Here is a 19,419-nt window from a genome sequence, read left to right on the forward strand (position 1 = left end):
CTGTTGACTTTGCCCAGATCTGATCCTGGCAAGTTATTTAAACATAAAACCAAACATGTAAGAAATGAATAGAAATTCCCAATGGCATCACCCCTTTTCCCCAAAGGAAAGAAAGATCTTACAAACCTTAAATATACAAGTTACCTTGAAAAGTAATACATGCCAAAGGTGTACAGAAAACAGCGTGGGGAACCTGTGTGCCTGGCACTACACACCTCCTGGAGTCAGTGACAGTGCTAATGACATGCTCCTGAGCTGGGATTAAACTAAACACTTCTCCCATTCATAAGCATGGCCCAGCTGCAGAGAACATTTTGAAACCCCAGCTTCCAGCCAGAAGGCCGTCTAGAGGCACCACAAAACAAACAAACACCGAAGCTGGATGTTACTCCAGCTGCATCCAAGGCTAAGCTCTGGCAGGGCATCAGTGAGTCCTGGGAGGAGCTGGGACACTGAGATTAGCTCAGCTGGTTAGAGCACGGTGCTAATAACACCAGAGGTGGTGGGTTCAGTACGGGCCATTCCCTTCAGAGTTGGACTCAATGATCCTTGTGGGTCCTTCCAACTCAGAATATTCTATGAAATTCTGGGATGGACTTACAGCAAATGACCTCATAACTGAGGGCACAGAATAACACAGACTGAAATAAAACAGCACTCCCTCCAATATGTCAAGATCTTATACTGGGGAGCTCAAACTGGACCTGCACTGCCAACAGGGTTATCAACAGTGCTGACAGAGTCTCACCTTTTCCTCACCACCCCCTTACCTCGCCCCACTGCCTGCAGCCCTGCAAGCACAGCCCAGGATGTGGTCAGCCCCAGTCCAAGCTACAACTTTGTCTCCATCTAAAACAGCTTCTTTTGAACTATTAGAAAAATAAAAAGATCTGAAATGCAGGTCTCACATCACTGATGCTGTGCTCTCATACTGCAAACACTGCATTGTATAAGATAATCCATCCCACAAACCCTTTAATTTTTGCTTTAAAACCCACCAGGTCCCTTGCAGATGTTGTTGCTATTGGAAGTTGATTGGGAACTTCACTGCACTGTAACTGGAAACCATCTTCCAGTTATCAGCCTTCATCAGTCAGTTTGTGCCTGTTCTTGTCAAACTGAGATCCTCCCCAAGGCTCTTCCTCCCTGTGAAACTCAGGACAAATTAAACCCGTGCCTCAGTCTAGGTGCTTTTAAATCTTTCTCTACACAACAGGATCTTCCTTCCTCTGAAATCCCTGGCAAACTTCTTTACTTCAAATTGCCCTGACACTGACTCAGTGTCACAGAGGCCTGGATATGCAGCCACATGTGCTTTGCCAGATCAAAAAGCAGCAGTAATTTTTCACAGGACAAAACAATAGCTCGATCTCCCAGTATAAGAACTGTTCCTGGTACTAGCAACTGAGACAGATAACCCAAGGACCCAACACGCCATCTATCCTTGCTGGTAGATTTCAAACAGAGATTTAATCTAGCCCTTGGGGTATTTTCCAGGTAGGAGCAGAAGGGGGGGTTGTCAAACCAGGTGTGCCCTGAAAGTGCACCTTGTAGGGAGAGATGCTGGAGAAAGGTGAGGTTAGGACAACATTTACAGTCACAAGAGACACTGTATTAACATCTTGCTGAAAAAAAACTGTATTCTAAATGAATTACCAAGAGGGTTCCCGGAAGGAACATCTCACCTCCTGCCCAACTGTTGCCATGGCCACCAGCTCACTGCTGATCTACAGCAAAGCAGAGAAGCAACTAGCATGTCCTTCCAGGCCCAGCACTCCCCAGAGCCCCTCTCCCTGGCTGCAGCCCACTCAGCTCTTCCCAAAGCTCAGCCCTGGGGAGGACAGGGAGCTGAGACAAGAGCAGCACTGAGTTCTGTGGGGCTTGCCCAGCTTCACATCTGGGGCTCTGTTCAAAGAAGGGCACAAAGAGGTTTTGCTTATTGAGGGAAAGCGTAGAACCAAAAGGCAGCAGCCATTCACAGCTCTGTGACAGGGACTCCATCCCACCTTCCCACTCTGCTCCAGCTCCCAAGACCACGCTGCTCCCAGCCAGGCAGGGCAGGGGCACACCCAGAGCTTTGGTGGGTCAGTAGAGGATTGGCAGTGGAGGCCAATAAGCCCTGGCATCACATTCACATTCTTCCCAATCCTGGCAGACAGGCCACTGCAGGAAGTGCCTCTGCTATCTAACAGTTACTCAAAGGCATTGCACCTATTTTTACCCCTTACCCATCTGACATGGGAGCACACTTCACCTCTAGAGGTGAGAGAGAAGATACAGATAGATGGAGACATGATGGTACAGGAAAGTGTTTTGAAACCATTATCCTTTATTTCACAGAAAAATCATTGCTTAACACTACTGCTGCTTCTCAGACAAGAAACTACATTTACAATGTGCTAAAATTAGTGATTTTTATACTTCGAGGTTTTAAGATAATAACAAAACTCACGATGAATGGAGCTAAAGCAGTATAGTGGCATGTGTCTGCCCAAATGGGGGCTACTGTCAGTGATATCAAGAGAAGAAAAAACATAAACTACCTTCATAGGACAATATTTATTACATTCCTGTTCTGCAGAGGCTTGCAAGTGGTTTTCTGGAACAATCCCATGAAGCGCTACAGGCTGGGGACAGAGTGGCTGGAGAGCAGCCAGGCAGGAAGGGAGCTGGGAGTAGGGGATGGACAGGGAGTTGAACAGGAGCCAGAGTGTGCCCAGGGGGACAAGAGGGCCAATGGATCCTGGCCTGGCTCAGGAACAGGGTGGCAACAGGGCCAGGGAAGTGATTCTGCCCCTGGACTCAGCACTGGTGAGGCCACCCCTGGAGTGCTGTGTCCAGCTCTGGGCCCTCAGCTCAGGAAGGACATGGAGGGGCTGGAGCAGGGCCAGGGAAGAGCAGCGAGGCTGGGGAAGGGACTGGAGCACAAGTGCTGTGAGGAGAGGCTGAGGGAGCTGGGGGGGCTCAGCCTGGAGAGGAGGAGGCTCAGGGGAGACCTCCTGACTCTGCAACTCCCTGACAGGAGGGGGGAGACAGGTGGGGATGGGGCTCTGCTCCCAGGCAGGGATCGGTTTTAAGCTGTGCCAGGGGAGGTTTAGGTTGGATATTAGGAAGAAATTCTTTACAGAGAGGGTGCTCAGGCATTGGAATGGGCTGCCCAGGGAGGGGGTGGATTCTCCATCCCTGGAGGTGTTGAAGGTGAGACTGGATGTGGCATCAGTGCCACGGTCTGGGAACCACAGCAGGGTTGGATCAAGGGTTGGACTTGATGATCTCCGAGGTCCCTTCCAACACAGCTGATTCTATGATTCTATGATCTACATCAACAGACTTTTATTAAATCTATCACATGGTATTGCAGCCCTACCCCTGCTGGTGTGCTCCAGCAGCACTGTGTGACCTGTCCTGCGCTGAGCAGAGCACTGCAGACACAGCAGCCTCCCATGACTGGAGAGAAGGAACAGCTGCTGGCTGCATATCCACACACTCAGTGAGAAGGCAGCAGGATAATATGGCATGGAAAAAGAGCCTGTGCTCCACAAAATGCCCCACGAAATCTCAGAGCTGCGCTCCCCCTATCACAGAGTGTGTCCTCTGTCTTCAATGCTGGTGGAGCAACCACTCCTCTGAAAGGATTATTCTTATGGCAACCAGAGACACCGGGCTCATCTCTGCACCATCGATAAACTCCTGAAAATGACCATGGCTGTGTCAAGAGCCAGGCCCAGCAGAGCAGGGTGCTGTATCTTGGGCAGCTTGGTGACTTCCATCTCCTCTCAAGATAAATAGATAGAGCATGCAACCTCCTCCTTTCCCAGCCAGTGAACCAGATGGGATGTGACAGAGCTGAAGTTCCTTAGCATATTGACTTTTTCCAAGAAACTGCTTTTCAGGAGACCAGCCATCCTGCAAGATGTTGTGCAGCCTTGGCAGAGCAGTCCAGCTCTGCACCTTAGAACTCAGAAGAAACTGCTTGGCGTGAAAGGGTGAAGGGCAATTTCTGCCACTGGACGTATTCCAGTTCTTACTGATTAAACCTTAATAGAGCTAAAATTAAGATACAGATTTTTTTTTCATCTCTCTCTCTCTCTCTCAACATTACTGCTGAGCGATGGGGAGTCTATCAACCAATCCTTGTCTCCTACACGTGTCTTACCTGACAGTCGAAGTCCTGGAAGTTGCGAGCTGCATTCTGTTAATGAAAAACAGGAAAAAGAAAAAAGAGTTCAGCACAGTGCCCCACAACACCCCCAACAACATCATGAAAGTTCCCCTCAGAGACCTCTGTTTTAGTACAGTCGAGCATGGCTGCAGGCAGGTCAGCAGCAAAATATGAGACTTGTACGAGTAAATCTCATGCAATTTCTGCCCATTTCTACACAAATGGGGCTGTCCAGAGGCTGCCACCTAAGGGGAGCATTTGTGGGCACAGCTGAGAGCATTCGAGCAGGGACAGTGCACATAGAAAGGACCATGGCCAAAGCTGGCCGGGTATGGGTTGGGTTTTGTCTGGTCCTGCTGTTCATTAAGAATTTGGATGCAAAACTCTTGAAGGACTAACCCTGGGATCTCATGTAATAAGCACAGGAAAACAGGCCATGCAGTCACTGCCATGAGCATGGGATTGTTCCATGGCACACACAAAGGGACCCTGCAAGCTACTGAAACCCCAGCACATGGGAACTGGGCTCAGCAGCTCACAACTGACTGCTCCCAGAGGGTGACCCACACATGCAGCTGAACACAGTCAGGACAGCACACATTTGGCACCCTGCAGGTTTGAGGGGCTGCAGGAACCTGTCTGTGTGCCCACACACTTTGTTAACACTGTCTCTGACCACAGAGTAGGTTACACCACTGAGAGCTGTCAGCTGCTGAAAAGGCTGAGCAAATCACTTGAGACAGCATTACAGCTCATGTGTTTAAGGCATAGCTCCTTAGTAGTAAAATTACAATTAGGATCACATATGCACAACAGAAACACTCCAAACATTTCTTCTGGCTGAGCACCCTCACTCCTCTCCATGTGTAAACACATGGCCCTGTTTTCCTCCCTGCAGGGCCTTGCCACGTTAGCAAGAACAGAGGTTGCTACCTACATTCTGCAGTTTGAGACATTTGAGATATCTGCAAATCTGTTTTAAGGATCCATTCCCCCCTTTCCTCATCTGTGGTAAGTACTGAACCCCGTCAATGTTTTGAGCATAACATGGCAAAACCCACCAAATCCTCAGGATGTGGGAAAAGAAACTAAAAAGTAGCCCCTTCTTATTTCAATTTGAGACACTGAAATTAATTGAAATTTCTGACGCCACCACTAGGTCGTGAAGAAGGTCAATTCAGTCACCCAGTGCCACAGAGATTAAGGACTTTAAAAAACCTATGGAGAAATGAGAAATTTCTGTATCCAGCACTGGATTTGGATGGTGCATGCTAAGTAAAGAAAAGGCTGATCTGAATTTGTACTTGTCAGGGTGTACCATGAGGCACAAGCAGCATTAGGGTTGAAATGCCCTGACTCCTGCATACTTGATTTTAACACACCAAAAATCTGACTTTAAACCATTTATTCATTGTCTTGAGAAAGTTTAAGGCAAGTTTTCCAGGCTGTACCTCAAAGCACAGAGCTAGCTGGGTCGACACAACCCAGCCTAAGGGCTGCCCATTCCACCTCCTGAATCTGGCTCTGGCATTTCAGTAACTTTTCACTGGGGCAGTCCTCTCTTTTTCTCTCTCCTTCTACTAAATGGGAACATTTGAAGTTCCTTTACTTCTCCAATATAAAGTCACTGCATTTTAGTGAGGCTGAATGAGGTGAACCAATATAGTGTATTTTACTTCCCTGTGCTTGCTATCAGGCTTAAACTACTCACAAACAAAAATGTGTCTGTATTCTTTAAAAGTCAAGCTTGTAATTTTTTGCTTATTTGAGACAGAACATATCCAGGAGTCAGTGGTCCCCAGTGTCATTACCTAGAGTCAGACAAGTGAACAAGATATGACCTGTTTCCATTTCCCAGGCAATTCCACTGTTTTGAGTATTAAGACACCAGAGCTCCTTCTCTGTGTACAGCAGCCTTTGTACCTGAAGAGTTCATGAGCACCCACCCATTAACACCTTAAGAGTTTTACTGTACTATTTCTGGCCATTAATCCATGCTGGCTCGAACTTCTACATCTAAAGTGGGTTGGTCAGTAAAAATCTTAGTGAACTGCCAACTCAATAGATTTTGGACTCTGATACGCTGCACAGAACAGCACGTTCTGGCACCACACCCACATGCTCCATAAACTATGTCTAAAAAGCACACATGTGCTTGAAAACCTTACTAAGGGCTGGACCTTGGAGTTGGCCACTCCCTGAGGCCCTCCCTTTGTTAAAACAAAGTGTAAAAAGGAGAGCCTCAGCACACTTCTCTTCCCGGGCAGTACTGAGGATGGTTATGGAGCCACTCACTGTATTTTTCCCTACTGAGGTACTGTATACTTTCTGTAAGTTCAAAACAGAGTCAAGGAAAGCAAGTATCACTCTATATGTGCCCTTCTGTGTGCTGGTTACCACCACTGGGTGTTCTGTTCTGATGAGCACACTGCATTTGAACCAGAACTCACACCACAGCCAGGACTGGATGGCGCTGACCAGGCCAGACTTGACAGAGACTGAAACTTATAAAGTGAAACCCACTGTTTCGGCATGCTGTGATACCTCCTACTTAGGTCAGCTGACTGAAGCAAGGGCAATCTACCCTCTTAAATTCAAACATGGAAAATCCCAGGAGAATCATGAGCAAGATCTGGGGCACTGCATTTAGGAAGCTTGTCTTCTGTAAATGTTTAATTCTTGTTTTGAAATCACAAACTGTTCTCAAGGCCTGTATTTTAGCTGCTGGTCTACACTGATTTTGTACTTCCCAGACTCACCTTCCAGGAAACATTTTAAAAAATTGAGTTGAGGAAGCCCAGCAGTCAGAATAGGCAGCTGGACTGCAGAGTTCAGCTGAATTTTTAGATTTCACAGGTACTAAACAGATATGCTAGAAGACTAGAGAAATGAGGAAAAACTAATCAGTACAGACTAAAACACAGCAGAATTTCAGAGATTTCACCCATTTTGTGGCAGACAGCCCAGTCTCCTACAGGCACACAGTGAGTGGACAGAGCCCTTTGGCAGCACAAGCCAGTTCTTGATGATGCCATTAAACAGCAAAGCCTTGGGAACTGCTTCCCATACCACTGGGCTTGGCTGTGAGCTATGGAAAGTGACCCAACTGCATTGCTCATAATCACAGTTTACAGGTGCAAGATGCTAGATCTTGTTGGGATGCCTGTAATGACTTAGGCACTCGGAACGACAGTTTGTGGCAGAATCCAGGGAGGCCAGGGATCTCCTAAAGCCTAGATGGCTCTTCTCCAGCCCACAAAAGAGAAAGACTTAAACAGCTGCTGCAATACGATGATTTTCAGAAGTCTCAGTATTAGATGAATCTGGACTGCTCTAGCTGAGCTCTGGAGACATTAAAAGGAAACAGTTCTCCATTTCTAAATCCAGGGAGATGGGGCTGGTTTGGGTGTCAAAACACTAAAGGATAATTTAAGACAAAATATTTTAAACAAAAAAAGAAAAAAGAAAATAGGATACAATAATCCAAAGTTTCTCTAACAAGGAGAAACTTATTAGAGGTTCTACAGCTACATTAGGTCAGGAATGGGATCACCTTCCCATTTTCTGCCCAGCCTCTGTAAATCCTCACTACAGGCATGACATACTGTTTGGCCAGGACTCTAAACTTACCTGAACTGTGGTGGTCTGTCATTCCCTGAGACTTTGAAAGAGTGTGTGGTGGTAAATTACCAGAGTGGGGTTTTTCAGTACTTCAGATACTTTAAGCTGTAAACAGCTTCTGGCAATCAGGGCTCCTTCCCAGACACAAAGTCAGCCTGAGTACACTGTGAGAGCAAAGCAGCAGCTGCATTACCTTGTCATTCAGGAGCGGTTTGATCTCTGTCAGCTGAACATCCTGCAGTTCATCCATGGTGCTGGAACTGAAGCCAATTAATCCTCAGAGCAGCAAATGGATGATTCTGAAACAAAGACATACTGTTAGAAACAGCATTAGAAGTGAGGCTAGTCAAGGAAAGTTTTCAGATTTTTTCATTAGACTTGTCTGTGCTCCAAATGAAGCCTCCAAGAAGCTGGTTCTTGGTGCAACACAAGGCACCTGTAAGTGCAGAAGGTAAACCCAATCGTGCTCACACTGTCAGTCTCCTTACTCCTTGTCCTGCCCACAGAAAGTTGTTCCTGAAAGCTCAGGCCTTTCTACTGAGAAAGTCTGAATCCATTTCCATGCTGGTACTTCAGCCATAGTGTGTCTGGAAGTGAACTGGACATTACTTGATCAGCTGAGTGAAAAACTATGTTCAGTGATATCCTCCTGCCACGACCAACAGACCTAAACCCCAGTGTCCTGCCTCCAAAAGCAAGGCTCTGCTGTATCCACAAGACACGCAGCCAAAACTAAATCCACACATGGGAGACAGAGGTGTGGAGATCCAAGCTCGCTGGCAGAACAGCCCGGAATCCGGGGCAGCCCCTGCAGCAGGTGGGATATTGTTATACCCTGAGCCCGCTTGGTGGGTTTTCAAAGGGCTTAGGTACTTAGATTCCCTCTGGCAGCACACAGGAGAAAACAACAAAGTTCTCATGAGGCTGAATAACAAATTTTACTTGCAAACTTTAGAATGTTAAGGTAGAATAAGGTACTTGGCAAATTTTAAAGCAACATCCAGTTAAAGAAAGGCACTTCACAAAGCATTGACTTAGCAAACTCCAACTCAACCAGCTTTAAGTTATCCAGATTTCGATAAGAGGAAGTTAGGAGAAGAGAGAGGGAGAGAGAGAGAAAGGAAAATGAGAGCGAAAGATGACCAGTCACCGCCTTGGACTCAGTGAGGTCTCAGGTGCTGTCAGGTCCAAGGCAGTGGGACATGCCAGCACCACACCTGTGCCACTGCTTTTATCTGCTCTGGTCTCCCAGGGCCCTCCCCAGGTGCGGCTTTTGGGGTGCCAGTGGCTTGGTAACCATTTTGGGATTAGACCAGAGGCTCCAGTGGGTGGGATGTGGAGCACAGACCACCCCACCTACACAGAACTTGTCCTACTCCCCCCACCTTAGTTGCTGTTTTGAGCCAGTAATCATTTCTCCAATCTCCTACAGATATAAAAATGGTCCCCAGATATGGCTGGTCCAGTGGAATATGTGCAGGTAACACTGTTAACTGGGCAGCCCAAACAATCAGATGGTGTAAAGTCAGCAAAGGGAAGAAAAAAGTATAATCAACAGTACGTGAGGCTGCCATATGTCTGTGAGAAATCGATGCTGCCACGGAGCCAGAGGAGAAGTCTTCCAGTATAAATACAGCAGTAAGGATGTAGGAAAATATGACTGAGTTTACCAGGGATTTAATTACTCCTCTGGAGGCTCTAGCTGTGTTTCTACACAGAAGAATTTCTAGAGCAAGCAGTTGCAGCAATATGAAGACGGCTCTGGCAGGAGATGGTCATGACGGATGGTGCAGGTTATCTAGCTGTTCAGGAAAATTGCACCTATTACTGTAGATGGCATAAAAGAAGTCACAAACAGAATGAAGTATGTGGTGGACTTCCTGGGCACCAGCTGAGTGTGCTAGGAAAAGTCTCTTGAGTACTGTCAGGAACAAAATTCTTTGTCCAAGATATTATAGGCTACTAATCACAGAAGAAAAAAAGTGGAAAAAGAACACATGTGTTCCCCAGCCACCTTAATTCCACACAAACATGTCTTGCCCTGGGAAGAAGCAGTCCCCATCACCCCAAACACTGTGCAACGCTGCACCCTTTGTGCCAGGACTAACTAACGCTGGTGTGGCTGAAGCCAGTCTGGCACAAAACAAATGGAAACAAAATGCCTTTTCCCTCTGAAAATCAGCCATAGCAATTTCCCTCTCTTTTATGTCCTTTGCTTTGGGAAACTTTAAATTACTCTTCCTTTTCAGCTTTTTTGCCATAAAAGATACCAGTTGGGAGAGTTTCAAGAAACCAGTTAATCTAGAGGTAACAACTCCTTACCCCACAATGAATCTTTACTCAGAAGAGGAGTAAGAGTCATTTCCTCTGTAAGCCCCAGAGGAACACTGGTTACTGTCTTTCTGATAAGATATTATGGAATAAAAAAAATACTTCTGCTAAGGAATTACAACTTCCATATACACTGGGGCTGATTAAGAGCTCAGCATCTACCAGGTTCTCTCGAAAACAGCATCCCATGAGGTTACAGACACAAAAGGAGTTTCACACAAGCATCACAAAGCTTATCTGCAGATAAGCTGCAGACAGTACCAGAATGACCACGTTCACCTTATCTGGAGAGTGTATCCCTTCTCTTAGGCTCCTCTGAAAAGACACCTGCTGGGTCCCATGGCAGGCAGGAATGTGATGCTTATTCTTGGGGTCACCCAAGAGACCAAGAAGTTGTCCATCTCTCCAAAGGGATTAAAAAGCTGTGCACACACAAGCCACCTTTCTCTGTGGGTTTTTATACACAAGGGATTGGTAAGTTCCTGAGTCTTAGGCTCACACCTTGCCTTTTTGCCTAAACCAGAGTCTACAGAGAAGCAGGGCATCTAATAACCCCTCTCTGCCGAGCTCTGACTGACCAAAGAACACGTCAGAGCACCAATTGCTCTGCATTAGATTGCTCAAAGATACTTTTGCTAAAGACTGGAAGATATTTCTCCTAGTTTTCCCCTGGCTATAGAAAGAGCAACAAGTCCCAGAGAGCCCTGGGATGCATCCTGCATAAACCTGCCCAGGGACACCATTTGCTGTCAGTGTGAGGAGGTCCATGAAGTGTGCAAAGCCTAGAGAGGCAGAGACACACATTCTGTAAATCCCATGCACTACTATGTTCATCATTTATAACATGAGAAGAATAAAAACTTAAGTAGGGCTTCAAAGCAAGGACTGTCAAATGCTTATATATCATCAGCTCTGATTTCATACTTGGTCTCTAGATTCAATTACAGTGCACACAGTAAACAGTATCACTCTGAAATTAATCTGATGTTTATCTTCCTGGTTCACTATTGCTCCAAATAGTGCCTCAGGGGAAACTCCTATGGCACTGCCCATAATGGGCACTGCTTGTTGCCCCTTCTTTAAAGCAAGCTGGGCAGCAGGAAGAAAGGCTGCTGGTTTGGGTGCTGAGCTGAGAATTACTTGACACTTCCTTGAGAGAGTAGAGACAACTGTCCTTACCACCAGCTGGGCTCAAACAGCTGGGAAAACTTCTGTAGGGGAGTTCACAGAGGAGTAAGAGACCTGCTAAGCAATGAGCCTGCAGCACAGTCAGCCTGGGAGCTCCTCTGCTCTCTCACCCAGGAGTAAGGCCTCCGAAGGGACCAGAGAGAGCCCAGTGCTGAGGGGAGCCAGGAAGCCACTGAACATTGCTGAACTGAGATTAAATCACACAGAAAGATCAAACCTACACAGCCTCAAAGGGCCAGACGGTGAATTTTTTTCCTAAACATTTTAAATCTAAATCTATTCATTTAGCAAATTTGATTTTTTTTCTCCTTTCCTGGAAACTTAAAGCTTTTTGATGGTTTTTTGAAGGAAAAGGTACAGGTGGTCCCCATCACTGCTTGCAAGCAGCTTTTTTTAGCTTGCTGAACCAGCTCTTCCCAATCCACTTGTTTGGGAGCTCTCCACAAAAACGGCTGTCACAGCCTCAGGATGTCATTTCAATCTGTTCAGAGGATATTCTGTAGGTAGATGCATGCACTTTTCTCTTCCCAAGGTCTTAGCAAGCTCAGTGTGATTGCCCTGGACTGAATCTGGGTAACTTATGATCACAGCATAAGATCTGACTCGCTCTACAGGACTATTTGCCACAACTTCAGGCAAGCACCCTGCTATGCCAACAGCAACACACCTTTTGGTTTGAGACATGGTAAAGGGGCACATTTGAGCAAAAGAGAATGCTATGTAGCAGAGAGACCTTGTAAAGCACATCTCCAAGTGCAGAGGCAAAGGGAAGGGTGGGATGTGGTTGATCTGGGGCTATTCTCTGCTCCAGCTGTGTTAAAGACTCCTTGTAAAAGCTCTGCAGACATGTCTGCCCAGGAAACAATCAAATTCCTCCCTCCACTCCTCCTGTTATTTAAAGAGACATACATGTAATTTCATAAGCTGACACAACAAAGCAGCATAAATATTCATAGCACTCAAAAGAGCTCTGTAGAAGACAGACTACAGGCAAAGCAAAAGGTTTGCCTGGAACGATCCCTGTATAAATCATACATTTTTTCTATAAATGTCCCTGTACCACCTGTTTTGTAAGTATTCCTCTTGCCTCTATTTATATATTACTATAAATACACTCAAATTCCCCAGCTGAAACCATCCATCCCTTTCCAAAGGTTTCCTGAAGGCTGGAGTAGACTCTATCCTCTTTGAAAATCAGTAAGACAAGAATCCAGGTGAGATGTGGTGAATCATTAAGCATGGAGATTAGAATCAGGGTAGAAGACAGAAGGCTACAAAAAATCAAGGCTGGTGAGCCTCAGAAAGGAAGCAGCTACCTATAAATAAGACCTGAAATCCATGTTTGTGTGCTTACTCCAAGATAAGGCTGCTCTCAATTTACACAGTTTCAGTATACAAAGGAAGAAGTTGCAGTAAAGTGAGTTCAGTAAGTCAAGAGCACGAGTCCTACAGACCTGAGCATGAAACCACATCATCTGCAGGGACCAAGGCTCCAGGTCCTGGTCACTGAGGCTCTGGCACAGCTGCTTCCCACAGGGTTGGGAACTGCAAGAGCTGCATCTTGACTTCAGCTGTTTTCTTAGGGGGCTGCAATCTCTCCACACTGCTAAGGAACTCAGTGCAACAAAACCTTGCATTCAGAGGCTAAAAATTCTTGTTTGTTCATCTCAACTTGAATACAGCTTCTAATTTGTTACCTCCATAGCCTGTTATACTCCTGCTTTGTATGTTAACCACACTGGGGCAAAATCACACCGATCAGTGATCAAGCTATGCTACCAAAAACATGCACTCCCTCGGTGGGCAGCCCAGCACAGGCCATCTGAAGCAGGTCCTCTCTAGGGACTGATGGCACTTACAGCCATGACAATCCAAGTTATGTTCCTGAGAACCACCCTCCGACACAGCCGCCCACTTCTAAGGAGATGGAAAGCAGAAATGCTGCTCCTGGCATGCAAAGGAAGATGGGAACAAACCCAGGATTTGCAGCCCATGCCAGAACTCAAATACTCTACCCACAGCCTGCACGTTTGCTGCTCAGGCATTTCTCCAGCCGTGTGTGCTGTGCAGCTCTCTACAGCAACTTTCTCTTTCTTCATAGGGGGATTCCCACTTTCTGTGCCTTCCAAGCTTTGCTCTCACACACAGGAAGACCAGCTGCTTGCCAGGGCTCCTGAGCCTGGTTGGGCAGACTGCAGCCTTGGCACACAGATCTCAGCTAAGTTTCATTTATGGGCCTTGAGACCCTTGGGCATTCCTGTTGTGTTGCTCCTCAGCCCTCTGCAAGCCTCTGGGCAGCAGTGTGCTTCCCAAAACCTGCACAGGCTACTCTGTTTTCTACACTAAAATGCTAGCTGACATTGTAAACTTCCAGCAAAACAGGCAAAAGATCCAAATTCCCTTTAAAAATATTTTCCTAGGTTACTCACTTTGCGTTCCAGCTCATATATTTCTGAGAATGCATCACATGGCATTCCATCTCCAAGACAAACCGCATGCCTGCAGAGGAACTCTGTTCTGCTTCACTGGTGCAGTGCCAGCTCCCGCACTTGAGCAACAGCAGCTTCCTAACCCACCATGCTTTTACCTCCCTGAAATCTGGGCTACACCTAGGACAGAAATGCCAGCTGGTAAATATAATTTCTAAGGAGCTTAAACAAGACCTACATCTAACAATGGCTTTGTAAAGAAAAGGTCCGTGCCCAGCTTAATTCTGGAGGAGTCCAATTCTAACTAAAATCAGCATCACATTGCCACAGCGAGCAGGACTCCATCCCTGCTGACCATCTGAATTAACAGGCAACAACTACAGGGCCAATTAGGCAAGAATACTGCAAAAGTCTTCAAATTGTTTTGCATTACCTTGACCAGTACCCATGAGAACGCTGACCCACGTACTGCCCTGTACAGGACAGTCCCAGAAGTTTTAGAGATGGGACACCCAGGATATAAACCGGCACGAGAAATTTCTCCGATGAAAATGATGCAAACTACTGTCTTTGAAAGAGCCTTTTCTGGTCATGGCTCTTTCAAACAGCCTTGCAGCATTTCCCTGAATAAGCTGTTCCACCAAAAGCAAATGAAATAAGCAGTGGCTGCTACCATCAGTCATGTGATTCACATGATGTCCCATGTTCCCTTCATGTCCACTGGCATCACCCTAAAGCAGCACTCACATTACCCAGCGTCAGAGTTTGCACAGCTCAAACTAAAACCACAGACCATTTTTACCAGTTTCATGGCAAAGGACATGTTCAAATGAATCTGTTCAAGGACTCTTTCATCTCTACTGAGCCACCTGCTTCCACTACCCCTGCAGTTCAGGAGGTCCCAGCAGGCACGGCCGAGGGCTTTCGAAGGTTTTGGTTGGATGTTTGTCCAAACCAAAACATCTGTAGCTCTTCATCAGCTCTGTAACCATCACAGCATCCACTGCAGCTTCTCCCCATGCCATCTCCTCTCTGTCCCTCTCTCCCCACCTTCGAGCTCTCACCTGCAGAGGCACTCATCACTCTGTACCTGACCTCACTTGCTCCACAGCACTCACTCTCCGGGAAATGCTCTCTTCAACAGCAACCTACTCTTAAGCAGCTTATGCTGAAATTTGACTGCTTTCCACCAGACCCTTCACTTTCCTCTGCAGTTTGACTTTCAAGCTTGTTTCTGCTTCATTTCAGCCATGCTTCCTACTGACAGTGCGATTTTACATTTTAAGTGAAAAAAATTAACCAAATGTGAATACATACTGCACTGAGCAAAGCAAAGTGTTCCAGGGCAGAGTGGGTTGGAAATCCGTTTAAATGAGATTTTAACAATAATTTTTATCATGAAACAGCACATTTCAATTTACTGAAATTTAATGTTGATTTTGCATTTTATTTATCTTATTGAAAAAGTTGCATTTTCACTGGTTACCAAACGTTAAACTGCAGTGATCCAAGACCAGGTTGGACGGGGCTTGGGGTAACCTGATCTAGTGGAAGGTGTCGCTGCCAATGGCAGGGGGTCAGAACTGGATGATTTTTAAGGTCCCTTCCAACCCAAACCATTCCATAATATAATCATTACACTCAACTGAGCCTTCTTGCTGCGTGGGAGGAACCACCATTTAAGTTATTGTATAGCTAAACAAGCAATTAGTCAGACCTCGGTTTTTGTATTTTGTAATGCAATTTTGATTGACATTTTTAGTTCATTTGTGTGAGGTGCTACTGGGATGGAAGAAGAATACTGAGATCAAATGCATAAGAAAAAAAAATTTGTACAGCAACTTTCATTTAATTTTTTTGTGCTCACTCATATATATAAATTGTACAACCTAAATCCAATGTCATAACATATTCACCAGTGAAGAAATAGCATCCAGTAGTTTTGGTCACATCTCTTGGCATGTGCAGTGTAATGTAGTGCAGTCTGGATAAACCAAACTTAAAAATCATCACAGACATGTGAAAAGCTCAAGAAGAACAAACAGTTCTGCTCCTCAGCAGCTAAGAAGACACAAATGCTTCTGGGTTCAGCTCATTCAGGTAATGAACAGCCTTTCACTGTGCTCTGTATGTTATACATCTAAACCACTTCTAGCTTCACAGAGCAAACCCAAACTGTTCTTACTTCATTCAAACTTGAATAAATGGATTTTGGCCATCAGAAAGTAGCATACTTGCAGGCAAAAGCTGATCAAACATTTCAGCATCTCCAGTTCCAAGTTATACACCCTGGTGGACAAGGGAGAGACCTTAAGTTTTATCACAGCAAATATATATTGTTTAGTATTAAATAATGATGGGTATTGAATATAAGAATATCAATGTACACAGAAGACAGATGTAAGTCTCAGGATGCAGTTTCATCTGCTCTAGCTACAAACTGCTTGCAAAAGGGGCATTCAAGGGACTGATATAAATTTTAAGAACACATATACATTGTATAAAAAACAAATTGCTAAAATAAGATTTTTATTATATGGGTTTTGCTCCTTCCTCCTCAATAATGAAATTTCCCCTTATGCATGCAGCACTGCTCCTTGAGCTTCAGTGAACAAGCTCTTTCAGTTTGGCCCACCCTGTGCCATCTGAAGGACAGTCTGAAGTATCAGTGCCATTACTTCAAACCCACTGCAACTGCTGTACAGCTGTCCCATCATTTCCAGTCTGTGAATTCACTTCCAAGCAGAAAACATCCTTGTGTCAAGCTGAATTATATGCCTGTCCTGAGGCAGCTGGCCAGAAGAAACAACTCTGGTTAGCACAGTTAAAACCAGTAACAGATACAGGACAACTCAGAATCAATTCGTGAGGAAATTTCATTATTCGTTTAATACAATTGTGGGTTGCTGCCAAAAGGGATGCTCCTGTTCTCCTCCCCTGTGCCAGCCAGAACTTCCTTCCTTTCCTTCCCTTGCACCAGGCCAATGATTATGCAATAATCTGGCAAATCAGATCTGCTTACTCCCTCCCTCAAGTATTTTTGCAAGACTAGCTTTCACTTGGATCAGTGAACTGACTGATGAAAAGGCTCCTTCAGTTCCTTTTTTCTAAATCTGCCAACTACAAAGACCTTGATTTGAGGTTTGATTGTAGGAAACCAGGTGTTTGGGCAGCGTTAGCTCTTCAGCTGAATCAGAGAGCAGATGCTGTACATGCTCACTATGCTGCCAGAGGATATGTGGGGTCTGCACTTAGCCTCTAATCCATTTAGATAGAGTGGATACAGAACAGAACTATGAGTTGCCTTGTTGTAAGGTATTATTTCAGGACATAGAGGAACTAAAGTTTCACCTGACAGCCTCTGAAAAGGAACATCAGACCCTTCAGCTCTCTACTCTGCTCTGTCCCCTTGCAGGCAGAACCCAATCCCTGCCTCAGGCAATGTCTGGAATGCTTGACTGTAACATGAGCAGACTTAATGCAGACTGTTTGCCAGGCTACCTTTCTGCTGCTTTAGTGAGCTGAAGGAGCCTATCAGACAATCACATGAACATCAGAACAAGCTCATGTCATGAGGACCAGACACGTAACGAGCTCTGGAGTCATCTCCAACTCCTGCAGTCTAAGCTGAGGATCATGTACAGCAGAGTAGGCAAATATACAAATAAAGCAGTTAACTCACTACAGTCTTCATGGTGCTCCCTGGATACAGGTAAGCAGGGCTGTAGCTGTAAATGAACACCTAAGTATGCATCAGCATGGGCATTCATGTTATAAGTTCCTGAAATGGATAGAAGCCTTTTGATAAAACAGGTCATAATGTCTTATTTCAGAGAGGGTAAAAACATCCCTGGAAGTGTCCAAGGCCAGGATGGACAGGGCTTGGAGCAACCTGGTGCAGTGGAAGGTGTCCCTGTCTGTGGCAGGGGGGTTGGAATGAGATATTTGAGGTCCCTTCCAACAGAAACCAGTCTGTGATTCTGTGATGCAGCAATGAACCACATTTTCTTTCAGCCACTGTGAGTACCCCCCCTTAGGAGTTTCAGGAGCAGTTTGCAAACACCTGCATGAATACAGGAGAGAGACAGGATGGAAAACACCAGCTGCTTAAGCACTACATCATTCATAAGAATGACTTCTGTCTAATGTCAGTTATAAAACTATATATAAGGTAGATATGTAAAATACCATTGGAAGGCAGTTGATGTTTTCCATAGAATTAGGAATGCCTTTCTGTAACTAGCTGGAGGTCAAAGGAGGATGGCACTCTGTACCAAATATGCTTCCCCAGATTTTAAGTTTGTCAGATAAGGTCCCAGGAGGAATCTCTGATCTACTTACCAGGTTCCATGTGCACCCAAACCCAGTTTGCTCTCCACAGATTCCAGTGGTTATTCTTGGTTGCTTGTGAGTTCAGATCTTCCTGCAAAAGCTCTGGCCATTACTGCCTGAGATATCCCAACGTCCAAAAGACACATCCTCTTAAAGGTGCCTCGTTCCCTGGTGAGATCCTGTCCCTCCAAACCCAAACCCTGTTGGCATTTTATGCAGGAAAGAACATCTGCTTTCCTTTTGCTCCATCCTTCATTCCTTCCCTTTCCTCATTCATCCCCACATTGATTCACGTTAGAGTGGTCAAAATCAGAAGCCAAAGCTATCTAATGTGTGAACTGGACTGGGCAAACAACTTATATCAGGAAAAGAACAGTTTTTAGAAAGGTAGGTTGAATCTGCATAGCTTTTGCTTATTATCAGTTAGAAGTAATAATTTCTTTTTTCCTCACCCAAACTTCCTTACTACAAACCAAAGTCCCTGGTTTAGATCAACTCAGAGCTTCATTGTCATTAAGAAATCATAGTGTATGTTAAGGTGGTTCCTATTAAGTGAAATTCAGTTTCATATACCTGGGATGCTGCAAAAACATTCACAAGCTTAAGACAGCTTCACATCACATATCTCACAATGGTAACCCATGATCCCACAGACACTCCAGCCAGGACATGCAGTTATTGTAAACAGACCCCTGAGGATGTCAAAACATAAAGGTATTACTTCTTTTAAAACTAACTGAAGATCTCAATACAAGTGATCTAGTTCTAATACTCTAGTTCTGAATGAAGTTAAACCACCACATGGGTTTCATGTTTAACCCCTCCTTGTTTAGAAAGACTGGATTACAGCAAATTAATTCCTGATTTCATTCCACAGAAACCAGCATGAGACAAGAACACACCACATCAAAGCAACAGTGAGGGAACAAGCTGATTACACCAAAGTCTAAAACTAATTTCTCGAGTAAGAATTACTAAGAGGAAGTTTCTCAGAAGCCTGTTGACAGCCTCTTCCGTGGGTGAGGATGGCACGGCAGGAACACGGCAGGGACCCGAACACAACTGCAGAGCCACAGAGGCTGGAAGGGATTTCTGAGGAGAGATTACTCCTTTGCAAGCAGGAGTAATTTCAAAGCTGGATCCAGTTGCTCAGGGCCTTACGGATTTTCAAATCTCTGTGGATGTAGATTCTAGCATTACACACCACTCTCACTGCTAAAATAGTTTCCTTTAATCCAATGCGAATTTCCCTTGCTGCAAGTGGAAGGTAGATGAATAAACAATGAGATTTTTAACCTTAAAGTATCACAGACCAGAGTAAAAAGAAAAATTAATATCCATAAGTAGGTGTGGCTG

At 45.2% G+C, this 19,419-nt stretch overlaps 1 protein-coding gene across 2 annotated transcripts in view; it reads right to left on the minus strand.

Moving 5' to 3' along the window:
- The window catches only part of NDRG3 (NDRG family member 3), a 43,526-nt gene extending 25,347 nt beyond the window's left edge, over positions 1-18,179 (minus strand). Inside the window, exons 1-3 of one of the 2 annotated variants that reach the window (XM_029965300.1) lie at positions 18,073-18,179; positions 7,977-8,082; positions 4,157-4,192 (exon numbers count right to left, since the gene is read on the minus strand). In XM_029965300.1, coding sequence (XP_029821160.1) covers positions 4,157-4,192; positions 7,977-8,033 — 93 coding nt within the window. In that variant the 5' untranslated portion in view covers positions 8,034-8,082; positions 18,073-18,179. The remainder of the gene's footprint in view (positions 1-4,156; positions 4,193-7,976; positions 8,083-18,072) is intronic. The other variant, XM_029965301.1, reaches the window with a different exon arrangement.
- Positions 18,180-19,419: the final 1,240 nt, after the last annotated feature.

This window comes from Manacus vitellinus, unplaced genomic scaffold (genome assembly GCF_001715985.3).
Source record: "Manacus vitellinus isolate BGI_N305 unplaced genomic scaffold, ASM171598v3 scaffold_97_pilon, whole genome shotgun sequence".
Classification (NCBI taxonomy): Eukaryota; Metazoa; Chordata; class Aves; order Passeriformes; family Pipridae; genus Manacus; species Manacus vitellinus.